This window comes from Octopus bimaculoides, chromosome 7 (assembly GCF_046866305.1).
Source record: "Octopus bimaculoides isolate indiv1 chromosome 7, ASM4686630v1, whole genome shotgun sequence".
Lineage (NCBI taxonomy): Eukaryota > Metazoa > Mollusca > Cephalopoda > Octopoda > Octopodidae > Octopus > Octopus bimaculoides.
Genome location: NC_142934.1, coordinates 22,550,321 through 22,574,476, shown reverse-complemented (window position 1 = coordinate 22,574,476; position 24,156 = coordinate 22,550,321). Strand labels below are relative to the sequence as shown.

Below are 24,156 nucleotides of genomic sequence, written 5' to 3'. Positions count from 1 at the left end.
TAAATCTTGCCAAGGCCAACATTACCTTTCATCCCTTTGGGGGTCGATAAAACAAAGTACCACCCAAGTACTGAAAGTCGATAATCAACTAAAACCGTTTTATCATAATCGTTGGCCTTGTTCCCAAATTAGAAAGCATTATTTCATGCCTGTATCTAATCTTTCCATTACTTCTCAACTTATCCAAACGGCCAGGGTTCCGTACCGGTATCTGGGATTATTGTTTATGAGAGTTATACAGCAAAATAGAACTAACACACAATTGCAGACGTTATCTGGCAGGAACTGAAGCTAAAACGCCTGTATTGTCATACCAGAAACTCTCACATAACGGAACACAACGATGACTATCTGAAAATTACGTTGGAGAAAAACAAGATGGCGATAACATCTGCGTTTATCGTCTGCTGTATGTTTTCACTGTTTTGGTTTAACGACAACGCTATCTACATTGTTGTTTTCCTTTTTCTGTTCTTCGTATAGCTTTGTCTTGTATCTAATTAATGTGAATGTACAAATTCTGGACTAATGAGAGTATATGTATTCTGGATACAATCTTTGTTGAATCTCAACGGTTTTCCTAAACTATTTTTCATAGACATTTTTTTCAGTATTTCAGTTCATATTACTCAAATATATATGTTGTGTGTATTTGTGTGGGTATATATACATATATGTGCGTGTGGATATATGGTGTGGGATGTATACTATATATATATATATATATTTATATATATGTGTGTGTGTATGTGTGATTGCGAATTATAGGCGCAGGAGTGGCTGTATGGTAAGTGGCTTGCTTACAAACCACATGGTTCCGGATTCAGTCCTACTGCGTGGCACCTTTGGCAAGTGTCTTCTATTATAGCCTCGAGCCGACCAGTCTTGTGAGTGGATTTGGTAGACGGAAACTGAAGGAAGTCTGTCGTATATATATATATATATATATATATATATATACATACATACATACATACATATATATATATGTATATATGTATATGTATATGTTTGTGTGTCTGTGTTTGTCCTCCCACCATCGCTTGACAACCTATGTTGGTGTGTTTACGTCCCCGTAACTTAGCGTTTCAGCAAAAGAAACCGATAGAATAAGTACTACGCTTACAAAGAATATGATCTAGGGTCAATTTGTTGGACTAAAGGCGGTGCTCCAGCATGGCCGCAGTAAAATGACTGAAAGAAATAAAAGATATATATATATATCATACAGAGAAGAAAGTAATATTTCGAATGCAGTATAGCCGTGAAAAGAGCAAAAGAATTGTGTATTTTACCTTTATATGACGGAAAAAAAAGTTGTAACTCGAACTCGCATCCTTCAGATACTGGTTGAGTAGTTTACCATCAAGCTAAACGGCCCGCTGACAACAATTTCCACCAAATATTTCCTTTCTTTGTGAATTTTCTCCACAACTTCGAGTTTTCTGTATTATAATTGAAAACTGCGAATAATAAAGCATAAAACAAAAGTTGGCAGAGAAAATTAATATATACAAAATATGCAACTTGCGGTGAATAAACTGTCGTCTAAATTACGCAAAAATGAAAATAACACTGACATCTCATTTTAACAGGTATATTTACCAAAATTACATAAAAATATCTTGAAATACTAAAGAGTAAATTTATTCAATAAAAGCGCCATTGGCTTCAATCGCGATCTCTAGATGATTTCGGAATCTCCTGCAACTCTTCTGGACGGTGTCCTTGTTTAAGTTGGTGAATACTGCCATAATCCTTGCCTTCAGTTCATCTTTGGTGTTACAAGGAGTTTTGTTGGTCTCTCGCTCAACTGCATCTCACATATAATAATCAAGAGGGTTGCAGTCTGGGAAGATAGGTGGCCAAATGTTAGGGGTGATGTGGTCGCAGAAATTGTCTGACAGCCAGGATGGGTTCTCCTGCTTGTGTGACATGGTCCAGAGTCCTGTTGCCAGACATGGGGTTTTCCAGCAGCCACCCTCAGGGCAGCGCTACCTTCTCCAGGCACTTGGTATAGGACTCCGTGTTGAATGCGAGGCCGTGTGGGAAGATGAATGGAGGCATAACGTCACCATCATTAATGATCAGTTCAAACACTATGATGTTGACTGGATGTTTGATTTTTACCACTCTCGGTACATGTTTTGGGGACACTGCAAGCCAACGGTTGTTCTATGTGTTCACCATCTGTTCGTATTGGAACTTCCGGCGCGAATGCCAGGCAGTACATCATGTGAACTATGTGGATTCGGAAGAAAGCTTCTTACTACACAGTCACTTCTGCGCCAATATATATACCAGAGTAAACACATAAATGCGAAACAAGGTGAAAAAATTAGTACTCGAATACCAGAGGTAGAGTAATATGCTTTATTAAAATGCAGCAAAAATATCACAAAAACTGTTACTCAGAGTTTCACGTTCCCGTTCGTCGGACAGTTTTGTTTAAAATTCTAAACAAAACTATCCGACGAACGGGAACGTGAAACTCTGAGTAACAGTTTTTGTGATATTTTTGCTGCTTTTTAATAAAGTTTATATATAGATATATATATATATATATATATATATATATATATATATATTGTATATGTGTGTAAAGATACATTTCTTTTATTAGCCACACAGGGCTCAACGAAGATGGGACAAATACAATGTAGAGCTTTTCTTTTTGGGAGGGGGAAGGAAGGAAAAAAAAAAAAAAAAAAAAAAAAATTGGTGGTGTCGATCAAAAGGGATCGTAGGAAGGGAAAAGGGGGCAGTTCGATCAAAAGGGATCGAAAAAAAAAGAAAAGGAAAGGCCGATCAATAGGGATCGTGTATCACACAGTAATGTTCTCGTGTAAAAAGAGGGGAGGACAGTTTAGGTTTAGCCGTGGAAGGAAAAGCCTACGGAAAAGACCACGGTAACCTTGGTCAATATTCTCATTGAAGAAACTATAACAGTAAGTGACTCTCTTTTGCCTTTTTGTTTTATTTTTTTTTCTTGTTCATAGGGTTATGCTCAAGATGGCTCCGTCGTTCACACGTGCCATCCTTGCTACATTCACCCATCTTTTTTTGAAGCATTCACTAGACAAGACTTCCCTTTCTACTCTCAACTTCCTCTTCAGGTGATACTTGAAGAAGTTGATGAGAGATTGCCCAGAGAGGAAAGTCTTTGTCTCTAGACCTTTCAGACGCGTCCACCATACACATTCTTTCGCCATAGCCACAAGGACGATGAAAATAGCTCTTCCTTCCCGTTTAAAGGAAGGAGGCGCGACAATATTCACGATAGACTCGGCTGATAGACCGACTCGTCCCACACGCGATAGCAGTTGTTCGACGTAAGCCCACAGCTCGGAAATGGTGGGACACTGTACGAGTGCGTGCAGAACGGTTTCGTCGCTCTGCCGGCATCTCGGACAGGTCGGCCCCGTGTTTCTCGAGCCATGCCTGTAGAGCTTATCCCGAACGGGTAGTGCTTCTCGATAGCACTGCCAGGCCAGGGATCTCTGGAAGTTGTCCATAGGTCCCGGCCCGAAGGTCGTCTTAAACAGGCGGGTCAGGTATTCCTCGTCGACGCCCAGGTTCGCCCCGAGATCGTCGTCATACCTTCCCTCCACTAATCCACTATAGAATGCGTTAGTTGTGATGCAGTCGCTCAAGGTTGACCCGGGTTGTTGGAGTTGCCGAAGAGCAGCGCGACACTCGCGGTGCCATTCGCCCTTCCTCGGCCTCTTCTTGATCCATGACTGCAGTTCGGTCATGGAGACGAGCTGCGGGAAAGCGCGCCGCACAAACGGCGACCACACCTGTTCACCGCTGTCTACGTAGAGCCGGAGATGTCGCAGTCTCAGCGCGTGTCTGCGCATCATCAACCACGGCATGCCCAGTCCTCCTTTTAACGGGTGTTGGCAGCAAACGGATCGCCTAACCATCGGAACGCTTCCTTTCCACAAGAAGCGGAAGAGGATGCGCTCCAGTTTGGTGATGGTAGGGTCGGGACAAGGAAGGACGGTCAGGCGGTAGTAGATGACGGACGCGATGTACGTGTTCGCCACCTCCGCCCGACCTTTCAGGGAAAGCTTCCTCTCGGCCCATTGCCGGGCTAGAGTGGCCACCCTTCTCGTTATCTCAGAGACACGCATACACCACACACGTAAAAGGGTGTTTGTGCGCGCGCGCGTGTGTGTGTATGTGTGTGTATATATTACTGATATATATGTACGTATGTATGTTTATATGTGTTTATGTGTGTGTATATATATATATATATGTATAATTATACACACACACGTAAGTAGATATATATACATATTAATGATCGTTTTATATATAGTTATATATACAACATTCAAACATCATTTAAACGCTCACTCAATACATTTAAATAGTTTCGCATTTACATTTACAAGGAAAAACTTGACAGTGACTCCGAAGTTCAATGAAGCCATCAACTGGTGAAACTTCAAAGTTTCTGTCCACCTTTCTCTTGTAAAATCAAGTTAGTCTATATGTACGCATACGTACATATATTCATACATGTATATATATACACACGCTAATACACGACCCATGTTATATTCCCCATTTATGTTGCAACCACATCTGGGGCAAAACTAGTCGGTATACAGCACTTACTCGGTATTACCTGTATCATTAGGGTCTGGTTGACTCCATTACCCTTCATAACCTTTATATATACATATAGATATAGATACATACACACACACACAAACGCACACGCACACACACACATACGCACGAGCACGTCAGTAGAATTGAGGCAGACATAGAACCTGACGGTGTCCTCTGGCTCATCTTTTCTTGTGGAACTATGAATCTATGAATAACTATGAAAACTTATACTATGAATCCAGTAGTGGGTAGTTCCACTATTATTTGCGAAACCTTTAACGTTTGTGGTTCTTGATCCATAATGTATATTTCGGTCGCACACTGTGCATAGAACAGATAGATTGAAGAGATTACATTGCTCTTTACTCGCTTTCCTTGATAGAAGTGCTGCATAGATTTCTCCTTTATATCTTCAGTAACCGTACAGCAATGACACTGCTGAAATGAACGGATGGTGGTGATGCCATCTTCTGTTAGAATACAGAGTTTTGCCCTTTAAAGGACAAATTTCTAGAGATATTCATTATTTTATCAACAAACTACATAAAGCTGATAACGAACACTTTCATAGGTCACTCGCACCAGTACAACAACTGGTTCCACCATCACAACCTAGAATACATTGCATCATATTCAATCTTATATATGTAGTTCCTATCGTCTTTGAAACGCTTTTTAATTCTCTGACAGACGATTATCATGTTGCACTTGTCATAGAGGATCCTGAGAGAAGACCACAAGTCATATGCCTGCATTACATATCCGAACCATTTCAGTTGAAGCCTGTATAATGTGAAGATAGTAGAAGACACTTGCCCAAAGTGCCACGCAATGGGATTGAACCCGGAGCCATGTAGTTAGAAAGCAAACATCTTACCTGTGAACTAAACCTGGGGGTTTAGTTCACAGGTAATCTAAACGACTAGGTACGCTGGATAAGTGCTGTAACGGATTACCAGGGCTCCAAGCTTATAGTCGAGACGGGAGTTATGAAACCATTGTAGATTTCCGATATAGCGGATATATATTTGTTAAAGAGAACAACAAACGCTAAGGCAAAATAAACATCACAAGTCATACACGCAATTATTATCAAAATAATATTATTTTCTAATAATAATAACGTATATATGACTTGAGATGTTTGTCTTGGCTTAGCGTTTGTTGTCCTCTTTAACACATACATACATACATACATACATACATACATACATACATACATACATACATACATACATACATACAAATATAATGTTTTACGACTATTTAATGTCGATATCAGTGCACTAGTAAGGGAGATAAATCAGTACTGGTCGATGAGTCTCAGTAATTATATCTTGTAATGACGGAAATAAACGAAATAAACATAACACGTGTGATAAAACCAGAGGATGGTGGTGGGAATTCTGTATGATGATTACGTAGTTTCGATTAATAGCGAAGAACTTTATACTGTCAAAGGCAGCCATTTACTCAAATTTCGTACGTACACGCATGTATATATGATATGAGTGTGTGTATGTATCTATATTGTTGTAGCTTTCGAATGATGCCACCTCGCTAGCTAGGCTAGGTGGGCCGGCCAACGTGTGTGTGTGTGAGTATGCACGCGCGCACGTGTGTGTGTACTGACATACATATAATATATGAGACCTTTATATTTTTTTCAAGGCGGTGCCCCAGCATGGCTACAGTCTGATGAGTGAAACAAATAAAAGATTATAGATAGATAGATATATAGATATATATAGCCGATATGAATGTTGGTTAGTTGGATTTCTCCAATCACGCTTTACATCGTATAGAAAGGGAGAGAGGGGGAAAGGAGGAGCAAAAGAAAGATACAGAGAGGGTTAAAAGTTAACATGAGGTGCAGGAGGAGTAGAGAGGAAAAGTCATAAAGACTGACGAAGAGCAGATGAAGGAGGAGGAAGTAGATGATAATAGATATAGGAGGAGTTATACAAATGAGAAATTGATTTTATATAATTTTAAGATGTATGCGCGCGCACACATATTCATGCACCAACACAAGCCCACATACACTTGTACACGCGAACCTATATAGTCATACACACGCAAACGTATGTATATACATACATGCAATTTGTAAGCGGAACAATAAAAATATGCAACACTTTTTTTTAAGTGTAAAATCTGTATTTGATTTTGTTATCGACGTTCCAACGATGGCAATTTGTATCTTTGTTAGAAATCAACTCCATTCTTCAGGAAGATTTCAAGTAATTAAAAATAGGAGAAAACATACATACATACATACATACAAAGAGACAGACAGAGCAGATAAGAAGAAGCAAACCGCCGACGTTATGGCTGTTTCCATTATACATCGACATCTGTATCATGTGCATTTCCTATTTTAATCACGTAACTTAGAACAATTTAAATAAGTCATATAAGTCGTATAAGTTCCCTTGGAACTCACTATCTGGGCGCTCCAAAGAACAATCAGGAGGTGGAGGTCATGAACTTAGAGCACAACTCAAGGCAGTAAGATCAGCCTTAAAAGCACTCAATACAATCTAAAAAGATAGAGCTCCTAACAATGATTTCAGATTTTGACAAAAGGTCCGCATATTTTGACAAAAGGTCCGCATATTTTGACAAAAGGTCCGCATATTTTGACAAGAGGTCCGGGGTAAGACGATCACATCGAACCCCATTACCCAGCTGATATTTATTTTAGTAACCCTAAAGTGGACCTCAGCGGATTTTGAACTCAGAACGTAGCGAAGGACGAAACGTTGTTAAGCATTTCGTCTGGCCTGCTAACGATTCTGTTAGCTCGCCGCCTTAGATCTCTTAATAATAATATCAAATCAAGGCTCCTGAAGAGACTAGGTTGGCCTGTTGCACTGTGTGGGTGTGAAAGCTGGACCCTAAGAGCAAGTGACTCTGTCAACCTCAGAGTACTTGACACAATGCTCCACCAAAGAATACTGAAGGTCAGTTGGACTGACTATTCAACAAACGAGTTAGTACTTGGGGAAATGGGAACAGATAAAGAGTTTTGGCAACTACCAGGAAGAGAAGGCTGCAGTATTTTGGACACGTTATCAGAGCCCAGAAACTCAGCATCTACATCCTAGAGGAAAAACTCATTGAGAAACGAAAGAGGGGGTGGGTAGAGAAGATGCTGCCCAGAGGCCATCAAAGAATGGACCGAAAGGTCTCTTACTGAATGTACAACAACAGCCAGGAGTAGAAATCGATGGAGAGAGAGAGACAGAGATGTGGCTTGCGTCCGTAATACCTAATTCACAGCAATGAGGATGGAAACAGGCTGGACTTGGCTTTCTCTAAATCTTTAAAATTACATTTTAATGGCGTTTGTGTTTTAATGGTGTCTTAATGTTCTTTCTTAATATTGTATTTCAATTGCGTATTAATGTATTTTAACGGAATATCTTAATGTGTGTTAATAGTGCATTTTAATGGTGTTTTAACAGTCTATCGTCTTATTGTATTATAATTGTGTATCAGTTTAAGTGAATGATGTGTCTCAATGTACTTCAAATTGCATTTTAATGGTATACCTAAATTGTCTACCATAATATTGTATTTTAATGGTGTATCTTAATGTTTAATTTTAATATTGTTCTGCCATATATATCACGCTCCCATTTATCCCTATTTCCCGTAGGTTGTCCAGTGACCGAGTACGAATTCACGAAAACCTGGCAGTCTCAATAATTCTGGTGCAACTCGTATTTTTGATTGGCATCGACAGGAAAGATAGTCCGGTAAATAGTTCTCCATATTTCTATATTCTTTAACATTTGAAGATAAAAGGTTTCTGGAATCAGTTTTCTCGGCTGTTCCCCGGGGTTTAATTTAGAAAACATTATCATGAAGATCGTCATTGCAATCGCCATTATTAATTATTGTCATCGTTATTATGGTCGTCGTTGACATCATGATCATCATCACCACCACCGCCACCACCATCATCATCATCATCATCATCATCACCCGCAACGCCCTGACTATCAGCCTCACCACCAGCACCACTACCAACATGATCATCACTGTCACATTGTCATTATCATTACGACCATCACCATTATCATCAGCATAATCATAATCATTAGCATTAGAATTATCATCACCCCACGACCATAACCACCACCACAACCTCAACCGCCACCACCATCACCACTACCACTACAACCACCACTACCACCTCAACCCCCACCATCACTATCACCATCATAACCACCACCACTACAACCACTACCACAACCAACACCGCCACCATCACCACCACACCACCAATACCACCATCACCATCACTTCCACCATCATCATAAGCTTACCCAAATTTTATACTTTTAGCAAATTTTCCTCTAAGGTTCTCCTATTTCTCCCTATAGGTGGCGTGCAAAGTGGTCGCCATATTGCTCCATTACGTCATGATGGCAATGTTTTGTTGGATGTTAGTTGAAGGGATACATCTTTACATTGTCCTGGTGAAAGTGTTTAAAACCGGAAGTCACCTGAAAAAATATGCCGCCATTGGATGGGGTGAGTGTAATCAGTTGGTGCGAACTGGTTTTACATCTCTCTCTCTCTCTCTCTCTATCTCTCTCTCTCTCTCTCTCTCTCTCTCTCTCTCTCTCTCTTTCTCTTTCTCCTTCTTTCTCTCTCTTCTCTCTCTTTCGTTTTCTTTCTCTCTCCTCTCCTTCACCTAATCTCTGTCTCTCTGCCTTTCTCTCTCAACCTCTCTCTTTTTCACCTTCTTTTTCTTTCTCTCTCTCTCTCTCCCTTTGTCCCTCTCTCTTTCTCTTTCTCACGCGCATACACAATAACACTTGCGCACATGCATGCACACACGCACACTCGTTCTCTTTTACACCATTTCTCTCTCTCCTTCGCTCTCTCACACACGCACACACACACATGCACAGATACACACACATGTGTATATACATTGCTTACCAAGCACATGGTTCCGGGTTCAGTCCCACTGTGTGGCACCTTGGGCAAGTGTCTTCTACTATAGCCTCGAGCCGACAAAAGCCTTGTGAGTGGATTTGGTAGGCGGAAACTGAAAGAAGCCCGTCGTATATATATGTATATGTATGTATATGTATGTGTGTGTTTGTCTGTCTGTGTGTGTACGTATGTATATGCAGTAAGTCTATATGCGGTCATAGAGTAACCAATGGTTTCGCATCCCTTAAAGGGCCTAACCCCATGAACGGTTCGTCAGACTCTAAAGTCGAAGACAAATATAACTCTTATATATATTATTATAATGTAGTATAGCTTGAGAACCTAAGGCTAAGGCGCCAAACTGGCAGAATTGTTAGGCAGTTGGCAAAAATTTCTGTCCGGATTACTTTCGGATACTTATGGTTTGAGTTCAACTTCCGTCGAAGTTTCTTTTCTTTTGCATTTTCCTTTCGAGGCCAATAAAATAAGTACCAGTCAAGTACTGGTATTGATGTAATGGACTTCACCACTCCACAAAATTGCTGACCTAGTGCTAAACTTAGAATTATGCTATATATACACATACGAATAAATCACACGCACATGTTTGCTATACGTTTCTTTCACAGGAATCTTTACATTTGAAATACCCAAAATATTCTCAAACCATTTTGTCTTTGTCAGGTGTTCCATTGGTCATCGTCGGAATTCCTGTCGCATTAGCATTCGATAACTATGGACAAGGAAACATGTACGTATAACAACACTTTATGAAGCTATATATGTGCGCGTGTACACACCTGTGTGTGTATGCTTATATATATATATGTGTGTGTGTGTGTGTGTATGTGTGTGTGTGTGTGTGTGTGTGTGTCTGTGTGTGTGTGTGTATGTATGTGTGAATGTATGTATGTATGTAACTACACGTGTACCGTTGGCTATTTCTTCTCCATCTTGAAACTTTTCCCTTTCTCCTTTCCGACGAAGAGCCACGCTCGAAACGTCAAACTTTCTCCTTTCACTGAGCGTCACGCTAATAATTTCTTGTGCACTTTCTCACGTTCATTTTTTTGTTTTTCATATATATATATACATATATATATATATATAATATATATATATATATATATATATATATATATATATATATATATATATATATATATATAATATATATATATATATATATAATATATATATATATATATATATATATATATATATATATATATATATATATATATATATATATATATATATATATATATATATATGCAACAACATATGTAAGCAAAGGTCTTTCCTTGTTTTGTTTTGGGAAGCGCTGAATGTGTATCGTATCATACAGACAAAAAAATAATATTTCGAATGCATTTTAGCCGAGAAAACAGCAGAAAGATTAGGTATTTTACCCTATTATGACGGGAAAAGTTGTCAGCAGACAGCTACGGGACTCGAACCCGCACCTCTCTGATACCGGCTTCCAAAAACAAACAAACAAAAAAAAGAGTGTTTACATATGTTGTTGCATCTCAAATAAGCTATGTATTTAGCGTGTAATTTGGCAGAGATTGTTGTTAGCGGGCAGTTTAGTTTAATGGTACAGTACTCAGCCAGTATCTGAGGGTTACATGTTCAATTCCCAAGGATGTGTAGGAATGTATGTGTAGATATGTGTGTTTACGGGTGGATGTATTTATATATGTATGTTTGAACATATATGCATGTAATAGGGTTTGTAAAAGGATTTGACAGTGCCTATGACTATAACTACGGCCACTCTAATATCCATGTAAAATATGAGAGGTTTTTTGTCGCATCCTGTATGTATATGTGTATGTATGCTTGCACGTTTATGTATAAATTGCAGCAAAAGACATAAGATGATGTCGAATTGTAGGTAAAAGAAAACATATCAAACATTAAAATATTTCACGTATAGATGGAGCTGTACAATATCCTCGGGATTCCTACCTGGAATTATTAACAGCTGTATTTTTAAGATGCGCAACAAAAGACAAGAAATGATGTCGAAGTGTAAGCAAGAGAATAAACATCTAAACATAATTCCTCTGCCTATCAACAACAAATAAGCTTTAAAACCACCTTGGTAACAAACAAAAGTTGTAATTTCCGATCTATCACATACACTGACAAATGACTACCTATGTCAAACACCAATGGAATAGAATTTTTGGTGCATCTTAGTCGTTTGCAAATAAATCTAAAATTGGCTGTAATTTTCCTAAAGCTGTTTTACAAGGTCAACTGACCAACGGCTAATATGAGAAATGAGTGGCTTATTGGAAAGCAATACCTTGAAGAACATGACATTAAGAAGAAACTCTGGTGTGTACCGAGGATACACACACACTCACACACACGCGCAATGCATAAAAGCATATAAACTTACACCTATCTATCTATATACATATATATATATATATATATATATATATATATATATATATATATATATATATATATGTATATGTATATATATATATATATCCATATATATATATATATATATATATATATATATATATATATATATATATATATATATATATATATATATATATGTATATATATATATGTATGTATGTATGTAATGCACAAATGCACACTTACATATACATGTATATGTGCAGTATACATATATATCATATATGTATATGCATTACCCTTCTTTTCCCATGCCACTTACGTATGTGTGTGCATGTATATTTGTGTACACATATACATGTATGTAAAGGTGAAGACATATATATATATACATACACACACACACACATTTATACGTACATACGTACATACATACATACATACATACATACATACATGCATGCATGCATACATGCGTTTCTGTATGTGTATAAGCATGAACGTATCTGCGTATATGCGTGCTTATATTTTGTGCGCTAGTGTGTGTAATCGCATTTGCTTACCCTCCTGGTGAAAGCTAAGGCTCCAATAACTACAAGACTTATTAGGTTTCGATAGCTGGCGGCGAGATGCTGTGAGTCGAGTAGGCTCATTTGGACACACCCAACGAAGAAACGTCCCAGCTGGAGCCTTTCTATTCGTCGTCTTACTTTGTTTCAACACATTTGTGCATGCTGTCTTAGAATAATTAGTTCTGGTACACTATGCATGATAACCATCTGGAAGGTCATGACTGGAATTCATGTAATATATATATATATGTATATATATATATATATATATATATATATATATATATATATATATATATATATATATATATGGACTCGGCGCACATAGTTACATTTTTATGCTTGTATATATATATATATACTGTGTCTGTGTACATATGCACATATATAGGTATACACATACAAGCACAATCTATATATATATATTCACTGTGCGTGTGCATGCGTGTATATATATATATATATGTGTGTGTGTGTGTGTGTGTGTGTGTATGTATATATGTATGTATGTTTGTATGTATGTATGTATGTATGTATGTATGTATGTATGTGTGTATGTATGCAAATGTGTAAATAGGTTTTAATTGCATGTACATTTGTGTCTATATATAGTGTGTGTTTCTCTACCTGCATGTATATATGTACGTTTGCGTAGATGTATATACCTTTATACGTATGTATATATATATATATATATATATATATATATATATATATATATATATATATATATATATATATATATAGTGTTTATATGTATGTGTACGTGTCCATATATATATATATATGTATGTATGTATGTATGTATGTATGTATGTATGTATATATGCTATACAGCCACATATATACCGTTTCAATATTTCTCTTTCAAACAGATGCTGGATGACAAGTTCAAGTCTGCTAGTTTTGTTTGTGCCAACGGTTGCCCTGGTGATAGTGGTGAGTCAACCAAATCACAGTTTACATACTTATTTCCTTACTTTCCCTCTCTTTCTCACTCTCTCACTCTCACTCTGTCTCTACTTCTCTCTCTTTCTATCTCTTTCTCCACCCCTCTCTCTCTCTCTCTCTCTCTCTCTCTCTCTCTCTCTCTCTCTCTCTCTCTCTCTCTCTCTCTCTCTCTCTCTCTCTCGTTCTCTCTCCCTCTCTCTCTTGTTACTTCCGATCGGTGCGTTTTCTATCTCAAAATGTGAGACTTTATTCATGACAGAAGTAATATTTTAGCTGTAATATTAATTCACCGACCCAGTCTCTGTTCCTACTTGTTTATCTGTTGGTTGTTAATACTGATGTCAGCGGCGGCAGCGGCGGTTGTGGTGGTGGTGGTGGTAGTGGCGGTAGTGGTGGTGGTGGTGGTAGTGGTGGTAGTGGTGGTGCTGGTGCTGGTGCTGGTGGAGGCGACGGCGACGGCGGTGATGATGATGGTGGTGCTTTAATGGTGGTTGCTGTGCGTAACTATGACAGTAGTGAGTGGTGGTGGTGGTGGTGGTGGTGGTGGTGGTGGTGGTGGTGGTGGTGGTTGTGTATGTAGCTGTTATGGCGATGCTTGTGATGGTGGTAGTGGTGGACTTGTTGGTGTTGGTATGATGTGGTGGTTAGCGGTGATATTCGTAGTGGTGGTGGAGGTTGTGATGGTGGTGGTTGTGTTTGCTGGATGTTGTGCGAGTGATAGTCGTGGTAGTGTTACCGATCGGAAGTGGGGCGGAGGTAGTAGTGGCGAAGATAGTGGTAGTGGTGGTGGTGCTATGAAGCTGCAGTGGTGGTGGTGCTATGAGGCTACGGTGGTGGTGGTGGTATGAGGCTGCGGTGTTGGTGATAGTTGTCTTCGTCGTTGTACGTGACGGTAGCGATAATAGGTAGCGGTAATATGCTGGTAATTGTATGTGGTTGCATTTATAGCAACTGTAATAGTGGTGTTGTGGAGAATGACATAACATGCTAGGCTTATCAGTGGATGCGGACTTTATTCAAAAAGAAAGATCCATGATTCGAAATTCCGTTAAATTTCCTCTCTAAAAATCACAATTTAGAACAAGTTCACGAAGCTACGATTATCAGTATAAATATGTGAACACTTATTTTTGTTTTAAACACCTACCCGCACACTAGATCGTGAGCACTCACCAGCAAACCACCAGCAACCCCTTTGGAAAACAAAAAAAAAAACAATAGGGATGATGGTGAGTGGATTGGCTGTTTCTTATATTTAAAGGGAAATGATCTGACTTAGCTTCAGATGACCGATGTAGTATCTTCCACTGAAGGGGCAAAATCACGCCGAAACATCGTGTTTGGTAGTCTGCTGACGTCACTTGGAGCCCGGACCGATGTGTTTTGTTTTTGTCTCTTTTTTTTTTGCATCCGAGCTTAAACCCATTGAAAAAAACAGTTCATTCATTCACTCATTCATTTATTTATCTCTTTCAATCTTTCATCTTTCTATTTCTTCTGTCCAGCTAAACACTATAGTGTTGGCAATCGTCATTCGAGTTATGCTGCGTTCATTTCGATCTTCCCACCGAGCTATTGCTGAAGAGACATCTGCTGTACGGTAAGCTATCGCTGCAAATAGCACTTTTTATTTTACCCTTTTTGTTTTTGTTTTTTTCTTGTTTTTTCTTTTACTATTTCTACTAACGATACCGTGGTGAACTAGTAGGATCAGTAGAGCACCGAAAAAAAATCCCTTGTGGTATTTAGCAACGGCTCTTCGCTTCCTGGGATCGAGCGTCGCTGAGCTCAAATTAGCTGTTCGTCATACTAAAGTCAATAAAATACAGTATCAACCAAGTACTGAAGTCTTTGACGTCGACTAACCCCTGCTCCCAAAATTACTGTCTTTGTACGAAGAACTTGAAACAGTTAAAGCAGTATCGTTAGAGCTTTGGAAAAAGTATCTTACAAAATTTATTCCACCTTTTTATATTCTGAGTTCGAATCTCGCCGAGGTGATATGTGTCTTTCACTCATTCAGGGTGATGGCCTTATGTCAAAGTTAAAAACAATTTTTATTATATTTGTTAAGTTGAAGAACCGTTAAAGCGTTGGAAAAAATGCTTTGCAATATTTACTCTGGTGTTTTCCGTTTTCATTTCAAATTTCACTGAGGTTCAAATTTGCCTTTCGTTCTTTTGGGGACAATAACATGAAGTACCAGTCAAATGCTGAGATTGATGGTGTCAGCTTATCTCCTCCTCTCAAAATTACTGACGTTGAGTTAAAATTTGAAACAGTTATTCCAACTATAGTTTCGTAACGGATTGGATGTATCGAAAGATCATCGGTCAAAGAGTCTCGCAATGTTTCTTGCGAATTCGAATCCTCATAATTGCTAATCCCGTGCCTAAATCAGAGACCTTTATTCTTACCACAGTCAAGTAGTGGTATCGAAATATTCAACCAAAATTTCCACAAAATTTCAAGCTTGTGTTGGAAAAAATTAGTTCCACCAGACTTCTACGAATTATTTCTTCCAGCTAGGACAATGAATCATTAAGTCGTAGGTAAAATATGCTTTGAGGAAATTTGTCCCAAATCTTTACTTTCTGAGTTCAAATTCAGCCGCAGTCAAAAAAAAATGCACTAAAGTGTTGGAGTCGATGTAATTAACCAACCCTACTCTTCACAAGTTTAAGGCCTTGTGCCAGCCCTCACTATCCATCAATAGCAAAAATTATCTGTCATAGTGTTACCAACAGATGTACGCCTTCTTTATATATTTCAAACCATTAGCCACTGATAACCTCTGTGTACTACAAAGGTCAAACTGGGCAACACATAGGTCAAACTGGGCAACACACAGGTCAAACTGGCCAACGCAATGGCAGAATATAAAACACCTTCGGATCAAAGCGCTCACAGCTACTGTAACTCGTGTCGATCACGCAAACTCGTATGTAATCTAATATCATCAAACTGGATACCTCTTCATATCATAACTTTTGTTTTTGAAATACTACATTCTCCAAAGTGACGGCTAACTGACGCCATCTTGTCGAGTGCACTATCCAACTGGAACTTCATCAGAGCAGAAAAGTAAAGAAAAAGAAAAGGAAGAGAAAGAGAGAAAGTAAGAATATACCAAGTGCACTATCCAATGTAAAGAACTGATATCAATGAAATGTATCCTGCAGAATACCTACAAAATGACGTCAATGTCTTATCTACTCGATCACATGGACTTAGATATAAAATAACTGATGTTACTATGATAGCAGTAATACCTTCAGGACCTGAGCTGTCCAATGAAGGCCTAAATGCTCTCACTAAGGAGCCATTTAGATTTTCCTTTAAATTCTCTCCATTTTGTCTCCAAACAGCTGATGATGTAGTTTCATGTCGCGCCCACGAAACATAGTAATGTGGAGCTGAGCAAAACTGTTATTGGATACATATATACATACAAATATACATACATAAATTCATCTAAGTTTCTTATGTGAACAGATGCACACACTTGGGTGTATGCATTGACAGTTCAACCAACACACAAATTCAACCATATATTTACTAACACCGGGAACTCTCTCAACTCAAAAAGTCTTGCCGCTTTGTTAGCGACGGACTTGAACTTTCTGAAGAAAAACTTAAACAAACCTCAAAGAAAAATCATACATAACATATAAAAATACATACATACTCACATACATACATTCATGTAACTAAATATCGTATAAACAATCTCATGTTGCTGCTAGACAGACAGATAGATATAATCGGTACAGTTCGCATTTCTTAATCTTCACGATTCTTATATTCCACAGAGTTGGACTTAAAGCCACTGCAGTGTTATTGCCATTATTAGGGCTTACATGGACCTTCGGCTTCCTCTCTGTCGACTCCAGTTCCACGTTGGTATTCACCTACATATTTACTATTCTAAATTGTTTACAGGTATGTTGTTTTCTTTCATTTTTCTTAATTAAAGCGGCATGCTCCTTCTTTTTCTTCGCCGTCATCGTCGTGTGTTCGTTGTTGTTCGTGGTGGTGTTTTCTGTTGTTATTACTACTGTTAAAGCGAAGGCGGTGAGCTGGCAAGAAACGTTAGCACACTGGGCGAAATGTTTAGCGGTATTTCGTCTGTCTTTACGTTCTGAGTTCAGATTCCGCCGAGGTCGACTTTGCCTTTCCTCCTTTCGAGGTCGATAAATTAAGTACCAGTTACGCTCTCGGGTCGATGTAATCGACTTAATGCCTTTGTCTGTCCTTGTTTATTCCCTCTATGTTTAGCCCCTTGTGGGCAATAAAGAAATAAGAAACGTTAGCACACCGGGCAAAATTCTTAGCGGTATTTCGTCTGTCTTTACGTTCTAAGTTCAGATTCCGCCGAGGTCGACTTTGCCTTTCATCCTTTCGGAGTCGATAAATTAAGTACCAGTTGCGTACTGGGGTCGATCTAATCGACTGGCCCCCTCCCCAAAAATTTCGGGCCTTGTGCCTAGAGTAGAAAGGAATCATTAGTACACCGGGCAAAATGCTTAGCGGCATTTCGTTCGTCTTTACATTCTAAGTTCAAATTCCACCGATGTCTACTTTGCCTTTCATCCTTTTGGAGTCGATAAAATAAGTACCAGTTGAACACTGAGATCGATATAATTGACTCATCCCCTCGCCCAAAATTGCTGCCCTTGTGGCAAAATTTGAAACCATTATTACTTTTAAGGTGGCGAGCCGGCAGAACCGCTAGCTTCGCGGCATTTCATCTGTCTTTACGTTCTGGGTTCAAATTCCGCCAAGATCGATTTTCATCTTTTCGGGGTCGATAAAACCAGTCAAGTACTGGGGATGATGTAATCAACTTACTCATCACCTCAAACATTGCTGACCTGGTACCAAAATTTGAAGCTAAAGCGACGAGTTGGCCGAATCGTTAGCGTGTCGGATAAAATGTTTTGTGGTGTTTCTCCCAGCTCTTTACGCTCTGAGTTCAAATCCCGCCGCGGTCAATTTTGCCTTTTATGCTTTCAGGGTCGATAAAATATACAACCAAGGGATCGATGTACTCGACTAGACCCCCTCCCCTCAAAACAGCTGGCATTGTGCCAAATTTGCAGAAGACTTATTAAAATCATTATTAAGGCAGTGAGGTCGCAGAGTTGTTAGAACATTGGACAAAATGCTTAGCCGCATTTATTCCGGCTCTTTAGGTTCTGAGTTCAAGTGCCGCAGAAGCCAACGCCGCCTTATATCCTTTCGTGGTTGATAAAATAAGTATCAGCTGAGTACAGAATTCGATGAAATCGACTTGCCCCTCCTCTCAGAATTGCTGGCCTTGTGCCACAATTTGAGACAATTACTGTTATAGTAGTTGTTGTTGTCGTTGTTTGGATCGAGTCTGGCTAATTTTGTAAAGCCATGCCCATAGACTTTCCTACCGTTACCATCACGACTTTTTTTTTTCAGACACTATGTACCTCGGTCGACACTAAGCAGTATGCTCTCTTTTTTAAGACATTAGGGACAAATTTGAAGGAGATTTTGATACTTTTTCTAACAGTTAGAAATAGCAAAAAAAATCTCCCTCAAGTTGCCTGTAGTGGCCACCACGTTGTCTTGTGTTTCCTCAATTTCGGACGCATTTGAACTCAGAGCGCAAAGAGACAGAGCAAACATTAGTACTTATTCTATACAACTCTCTCACGAGTCTATCTTATTATATTTAATGAGAAAAAAATTACGGATTCTGTCAACCAATCCAATATTAAGTAGAAAAATGTAAATATGTAATAAATTTTAATAATACACATCAAGTAATAAATGCGAAGTACTCCAGTAATAATATATAGCGGACGTTCTTACTGTTTACTTGTGACTTGACTAAAACAGTTAGGTTGTGATTTATTGTCAAGATTTAGTGGTTATCTTTCTCTCTCTCTCTCTCTCTCTCTCCCTCTTTCTCTCTCTCTCTCTCTCTCTCTCTCTCTCTCTCTCTCTCTCTGATTTTATATATATATATATACACACACACACACGTGTATACATTTACTCTCCAGAAAGATGAATAGCGAAAGATTTTCTGCCACTTGTCCACATATGTGTGTGTATGTGTATGCATACATACATACATATTTATGTATGCACGTGTGTGCATGTGTGAGTGTACTTACATATGTATATATATATGTGTGTGTGTGTATGTGTGAATGTGTCTGTGTACGTACATTTCTATATATATATGTATGTGTGTGTATCTATGTACATGTGTGTGTACGTGTGTGTGTGTGTGTGTGTGTGTGTGTGTGTGTGTGTGTGTGTGTGTGTGTGTATTTGGGCCAAAATCTTCTGAGAAACATGGTCAAGCCTCTTAGAAGAAAGAACACTGTTTTAGAAGTCGGTTCTTGGCGAAGCCTTCGGGCGCAAACAAAATATATTTTATTGGCCACATAGTTCTAAGATTAAGTCTATATGTCAGTGAGTGTGTCTGCATACGTCATTGCGTGTTTGTGTGTGTGTGTGTGTGCGCGCACGCGTGAATATATATATATATATATATATATATATATATATATATATACATATATATATATATATATATATATATATATATATATATATATATATATGTATATATATATATATATATATATATATATATATGAATATATATGTGTGTGAATATGTATATACGCGCATATATATTATGCGTATATGTATATATGCACATGTATGAATCTATATGTATATACATGCATACATATGTATATTTGTATGTATGTATGTATGTATACGTACGTGCATGTATACTTGTCTGTATTTGTGCGAATGCGTAAAAATATATATATATTGTGTGTGAGAATATATGTATACATGCGAGTGTATATATACATACTTATATGCACGTCTATATGGTACGTACGTATACATATGCGTGTGTGTATGAATGTATATATCATGTATGCTTGTGTATGTGTGTATGTATTCACGCATACATACATACATACATACATACATGCATACATACATACATACATACATACATACATACACGTCTGCATTTGTGTATATCTCTAAATAGACATGACCACTACTCATGATGCCTGTTAAATGTTCATGTTCAGATATAAGGTTGTCATCAAAATCAGGATGAAACTGAGTTCACAGGAAATTAGATATCGGAGATTAATGATAGCGGTGGGTGGATTATATTTTTTCCTCGTTAATATAATTAATATTATTATTATAATTAAAGCGATAAATTAGATTTATGAGATGCTTTACTGGATACTTATAAATGAAAATTTCTCCAGAAGTACGACGGTGTCTGAATACTTTTTACTTCTCTGTATTATATAAGTGTGTGTGTGTGTGTGAATGTGTATGTGTGTGTGTGTGCGCGCGCGTGTGTGCATACATATATACGTCCATATGTGTGTATTTATGCGTATATATATTACTTATTCAGAATATATAAATGTGTGTGTATTATATATATATAATCATCATCATCATCATCATCGTTTAATGTCCGTCTTCCATGCATGCGTGGGTAGGAATAATATATATACATATACATATATATATATATATATATATATATATATATATATATATACAGGGTGCGATGGGTAATTTGTCGCTATTTTATATTTTTAATTTCGCGCATGCGCATGATTTGTTTTTGATTTTGTCGACTACACAGTATAGTAGGGTCAGTCGGGCACCGTATATGAGAAGAAAACAGCACCATGACGCAAGTCATTCTGCTAGAGATTTGGAAATGACATGCTGTACTGCTTGGCCAGAAACTCCAATACGAACATTTCAGAGTGTTTGGGTGTCAATCTGAGTGTTTGCCGTGGCCCCAAAACATGTACCGAGAGTGATAAAAATCAAGCATCCAGTCAACATCATAGTATTTTGACTGATCACTATTGATGGCGACGTTATGCATCTATTCCTCTTCCCATACAATATCAGACTCAACACGGAGGCCTACATCAAGTGCCTGGAGGAGGTAGTGCTTCCCTGTTACACAAGCAGGAGAACCCAGTCATGGCTGTCAGACAATTTGTGCGACCACATCACCCCTAACATCTGGGGCACTGTTGAGCTAGAGACCAACAAAACTCTTTGTAACACCCAAGACGAACTGAAGGCAAGGATTAAGGCAGCATTTACCAACTTAAACAAGGAGACCGTCTAGAAGAGTTGCAGGAGATTCCGAAATCGCCTGGAGGCCGTGATTGAAGCTAATCGCGATTTTATTGAATATATTTACTCTTTAGTATTCCAAGATATTTTTATGTAATTTTGGTAAATATATGTTAAGCTGAGATGTCAGTATTATTTTCATTGTTGCGTAATTAAAACAACTTATAAAACGCAAACTGTATATAAATATGTTTTTGACCCCCAGACAGAAGATAAACTGTTTTTTCTTCAATTTTTTATAAATTTTTACTGATATTTGATAGGATGAGATTCATCATCGAAACCTGTAATATTTTCATTGTATAATTTTTTAAATCGTTTTAATTAAATTCCTTCTTAAATTGAAAAATCTTAGATTTACTTCTCTGCTATTTCTATCTCCATCTTTTATATATAAAAATTTGATTTGTATAGATAGATCTCTAATCTTTTTTCAACTATATATATAGATATATGTATATACAGTGGGGTGCTGGAAAGTTCCTGGTTTTAAGGGTATCGCGAAAGGCCTGGTTGAAGGCCCAACCTTTCGAGTTTTTTGACAGAGCTTAGAGAAACTGAAAGATTGCTGCAATAAGTGTGTGAATCTGATGAGGAAATATGTTGAATAGAATTATAATTAACTGATCTTCCTGCATTTTATTTTACCCAAAGCCAGAAACTTTTACGTTTAAGTATGTGTGTGTGTGTGTGTGTGTGTGTGTGTGTGTGTGTGTGTGTGTGTGTGTGTGGTGGCAGCTGATGAAGGAGATGTTTCTATGTGGCTTGCTTGTTTGTTGTACCTTGTTCTTTTGCCACGTCATGTACCCAGTTTTGTATCTATATGTACATGTAGATGAAGGTATGTACATACATGTATATATATATGCATATACTCATATATTGTTTATATATATATATATATATATATATATATATATATATATATATATATCAACTTTAAATAGAGCTCAAAATTGATCCGTTGAAAATACTTTATTACAACAACAATAACAATAATAATAACAAATAAATAGACCTATGTACATTTCGATAGAACATCCAGAATGATTAATACATATCATAAAATATTATAAAATATTATAAAATATTATAAAATATAGGTTTAGATTTGAGGAAATTTACCGTTTGCTCGTTCATTGCACATTTGGGATGGAAAGTTGTGTGCCATCTATTACTTTTTCATCCTGTTTTGTATATTTTCATGGGTCAACTATGAAAATTAGATTTGAATGGTTTCTGTTTTGGGGGGGGGGGGATGTGTATTGCTAATAATAATGATGGTGATGATAGCAATAATAATGGGAGCCTGAGGAGATGGAGTATCCTATATTTTATAATATTTTATAATATTTTATGATATGTATTAATCATTCTGGATGTTCTATCGAAATGTACATAGGTCTATTTATTTGTTATTATTATTGTTATTGTTGTTGTAATAAAGTATTTTCAACGGATCAATTTTGAGCTCTATTTAAAGTTGATATATATTCAAAAACTCAACTGTGAGTTTTTTTGCTAAGATTGTTAACAGATACTATATTTTTTACCAAATTTTTTGGTTAAAAAAAAATATATATTTAATATATATATATATATATATATATATATATATATATATATATATATATATATATATATATATACATACATAGTACATACATACATACATACATTTGAATATTTATATTTAAAGATATAAGTACATAGATTAGATAGATAGATAGATAGATAGATAGATTCACATGTACTGACATAGATACATACATACGTCCATATATACGTGTACACATACACATACATGCGTACTTACATTCATATAATGAGACACACACCTCTACATTCTCCTTTTATCCATAAATCACATAAAAACTATGTACCGCAGTGAAGTCACAAGCGAATAATGATAGTATCCGATATATTTCCACTCGAGTACTCCTAAATTATGACTTAGAATTAATTACATAGTAGCATCTTTCTAACCAGAATCATTACTATTTCGGACAAGATACCTTGTGGGTTTTTCATCGAGTTATGTTTTCTGGTGGAATCTTACGTGGCTGTGTGGTAAGAAGCATGCATCCCAACCACATGGTTCCGTGTTCAGTTCCACAGCGTGGCACCTTGGGCTAGTAGTGTCTTCTACTATAGCCTAAGGCCGACCAAAACCATGTGAGTGGATTTCATAGACGGAAACTGAAGAAGCCCGTTGTATATATATGTGTGTGCGTGTGTATTTGCGTGTATGTGAGTGTGTACGTGTGTGTGTGTGTATCTACGTGTGTGTGCTTGTGTTTGCTCCTCCACCCCCGCCATCACCTAAACCCGATGCTGGAGTGTTTATGTCCTCGTAACTTAGTGGCTCGACAAAAGGAACCGATGGAATAAGTGCTAGGCTCACAAAGATTAAGTCCTGTGGTCGATTTCTTCCACTACAGCCCTATAAGGCGGTGCTCCAGCA

The 24,156-nt window shown here is 37.6% G+C and overlaps 1 protein-coding gene across 5 annotated transcripts in view; it reads left to right on the top strand.

Annotated features, from left to right (window-relative positions):
* The window catches only part of LOC106870463 (uncharacterized), a 361,104-nt gene that overhangs the window by 307,837 nt on the left and 29,111 nt on the right, over window positions 1–24,156 (top strand). For all 5 annotated transcript variants that reach the window (XM_089354987.1, XM_089354985.1, XM_089354986.1 and 2 more), the window contains exons 19-24: window positions 8,291–8,390; window positions 9,021–9,171; window positions 10,267–10,333; window positions 13,418–13,481; window positions 14,999–15,093; window positions 17,306–17,435. In XM_089354987.1, the coding sequence (XP_089211113.1) occupies window positions 8,291–8,390; window positions 9,021–9,171; window positions 10,267–10,333; window positions 13,418–13,481; window positions 14,999–15,093; window positions 17,306–17,435 (607 nt within the window). The remainder of the gene's footprint in view (window positions 1–8,290; window positions 8,391–9,020; window positions 9,172–10,266; window positions 10,334–13,417; window positions 13,482–14,998; window positions 15,094–17,305; window positions 17,436–24,156) is intronic.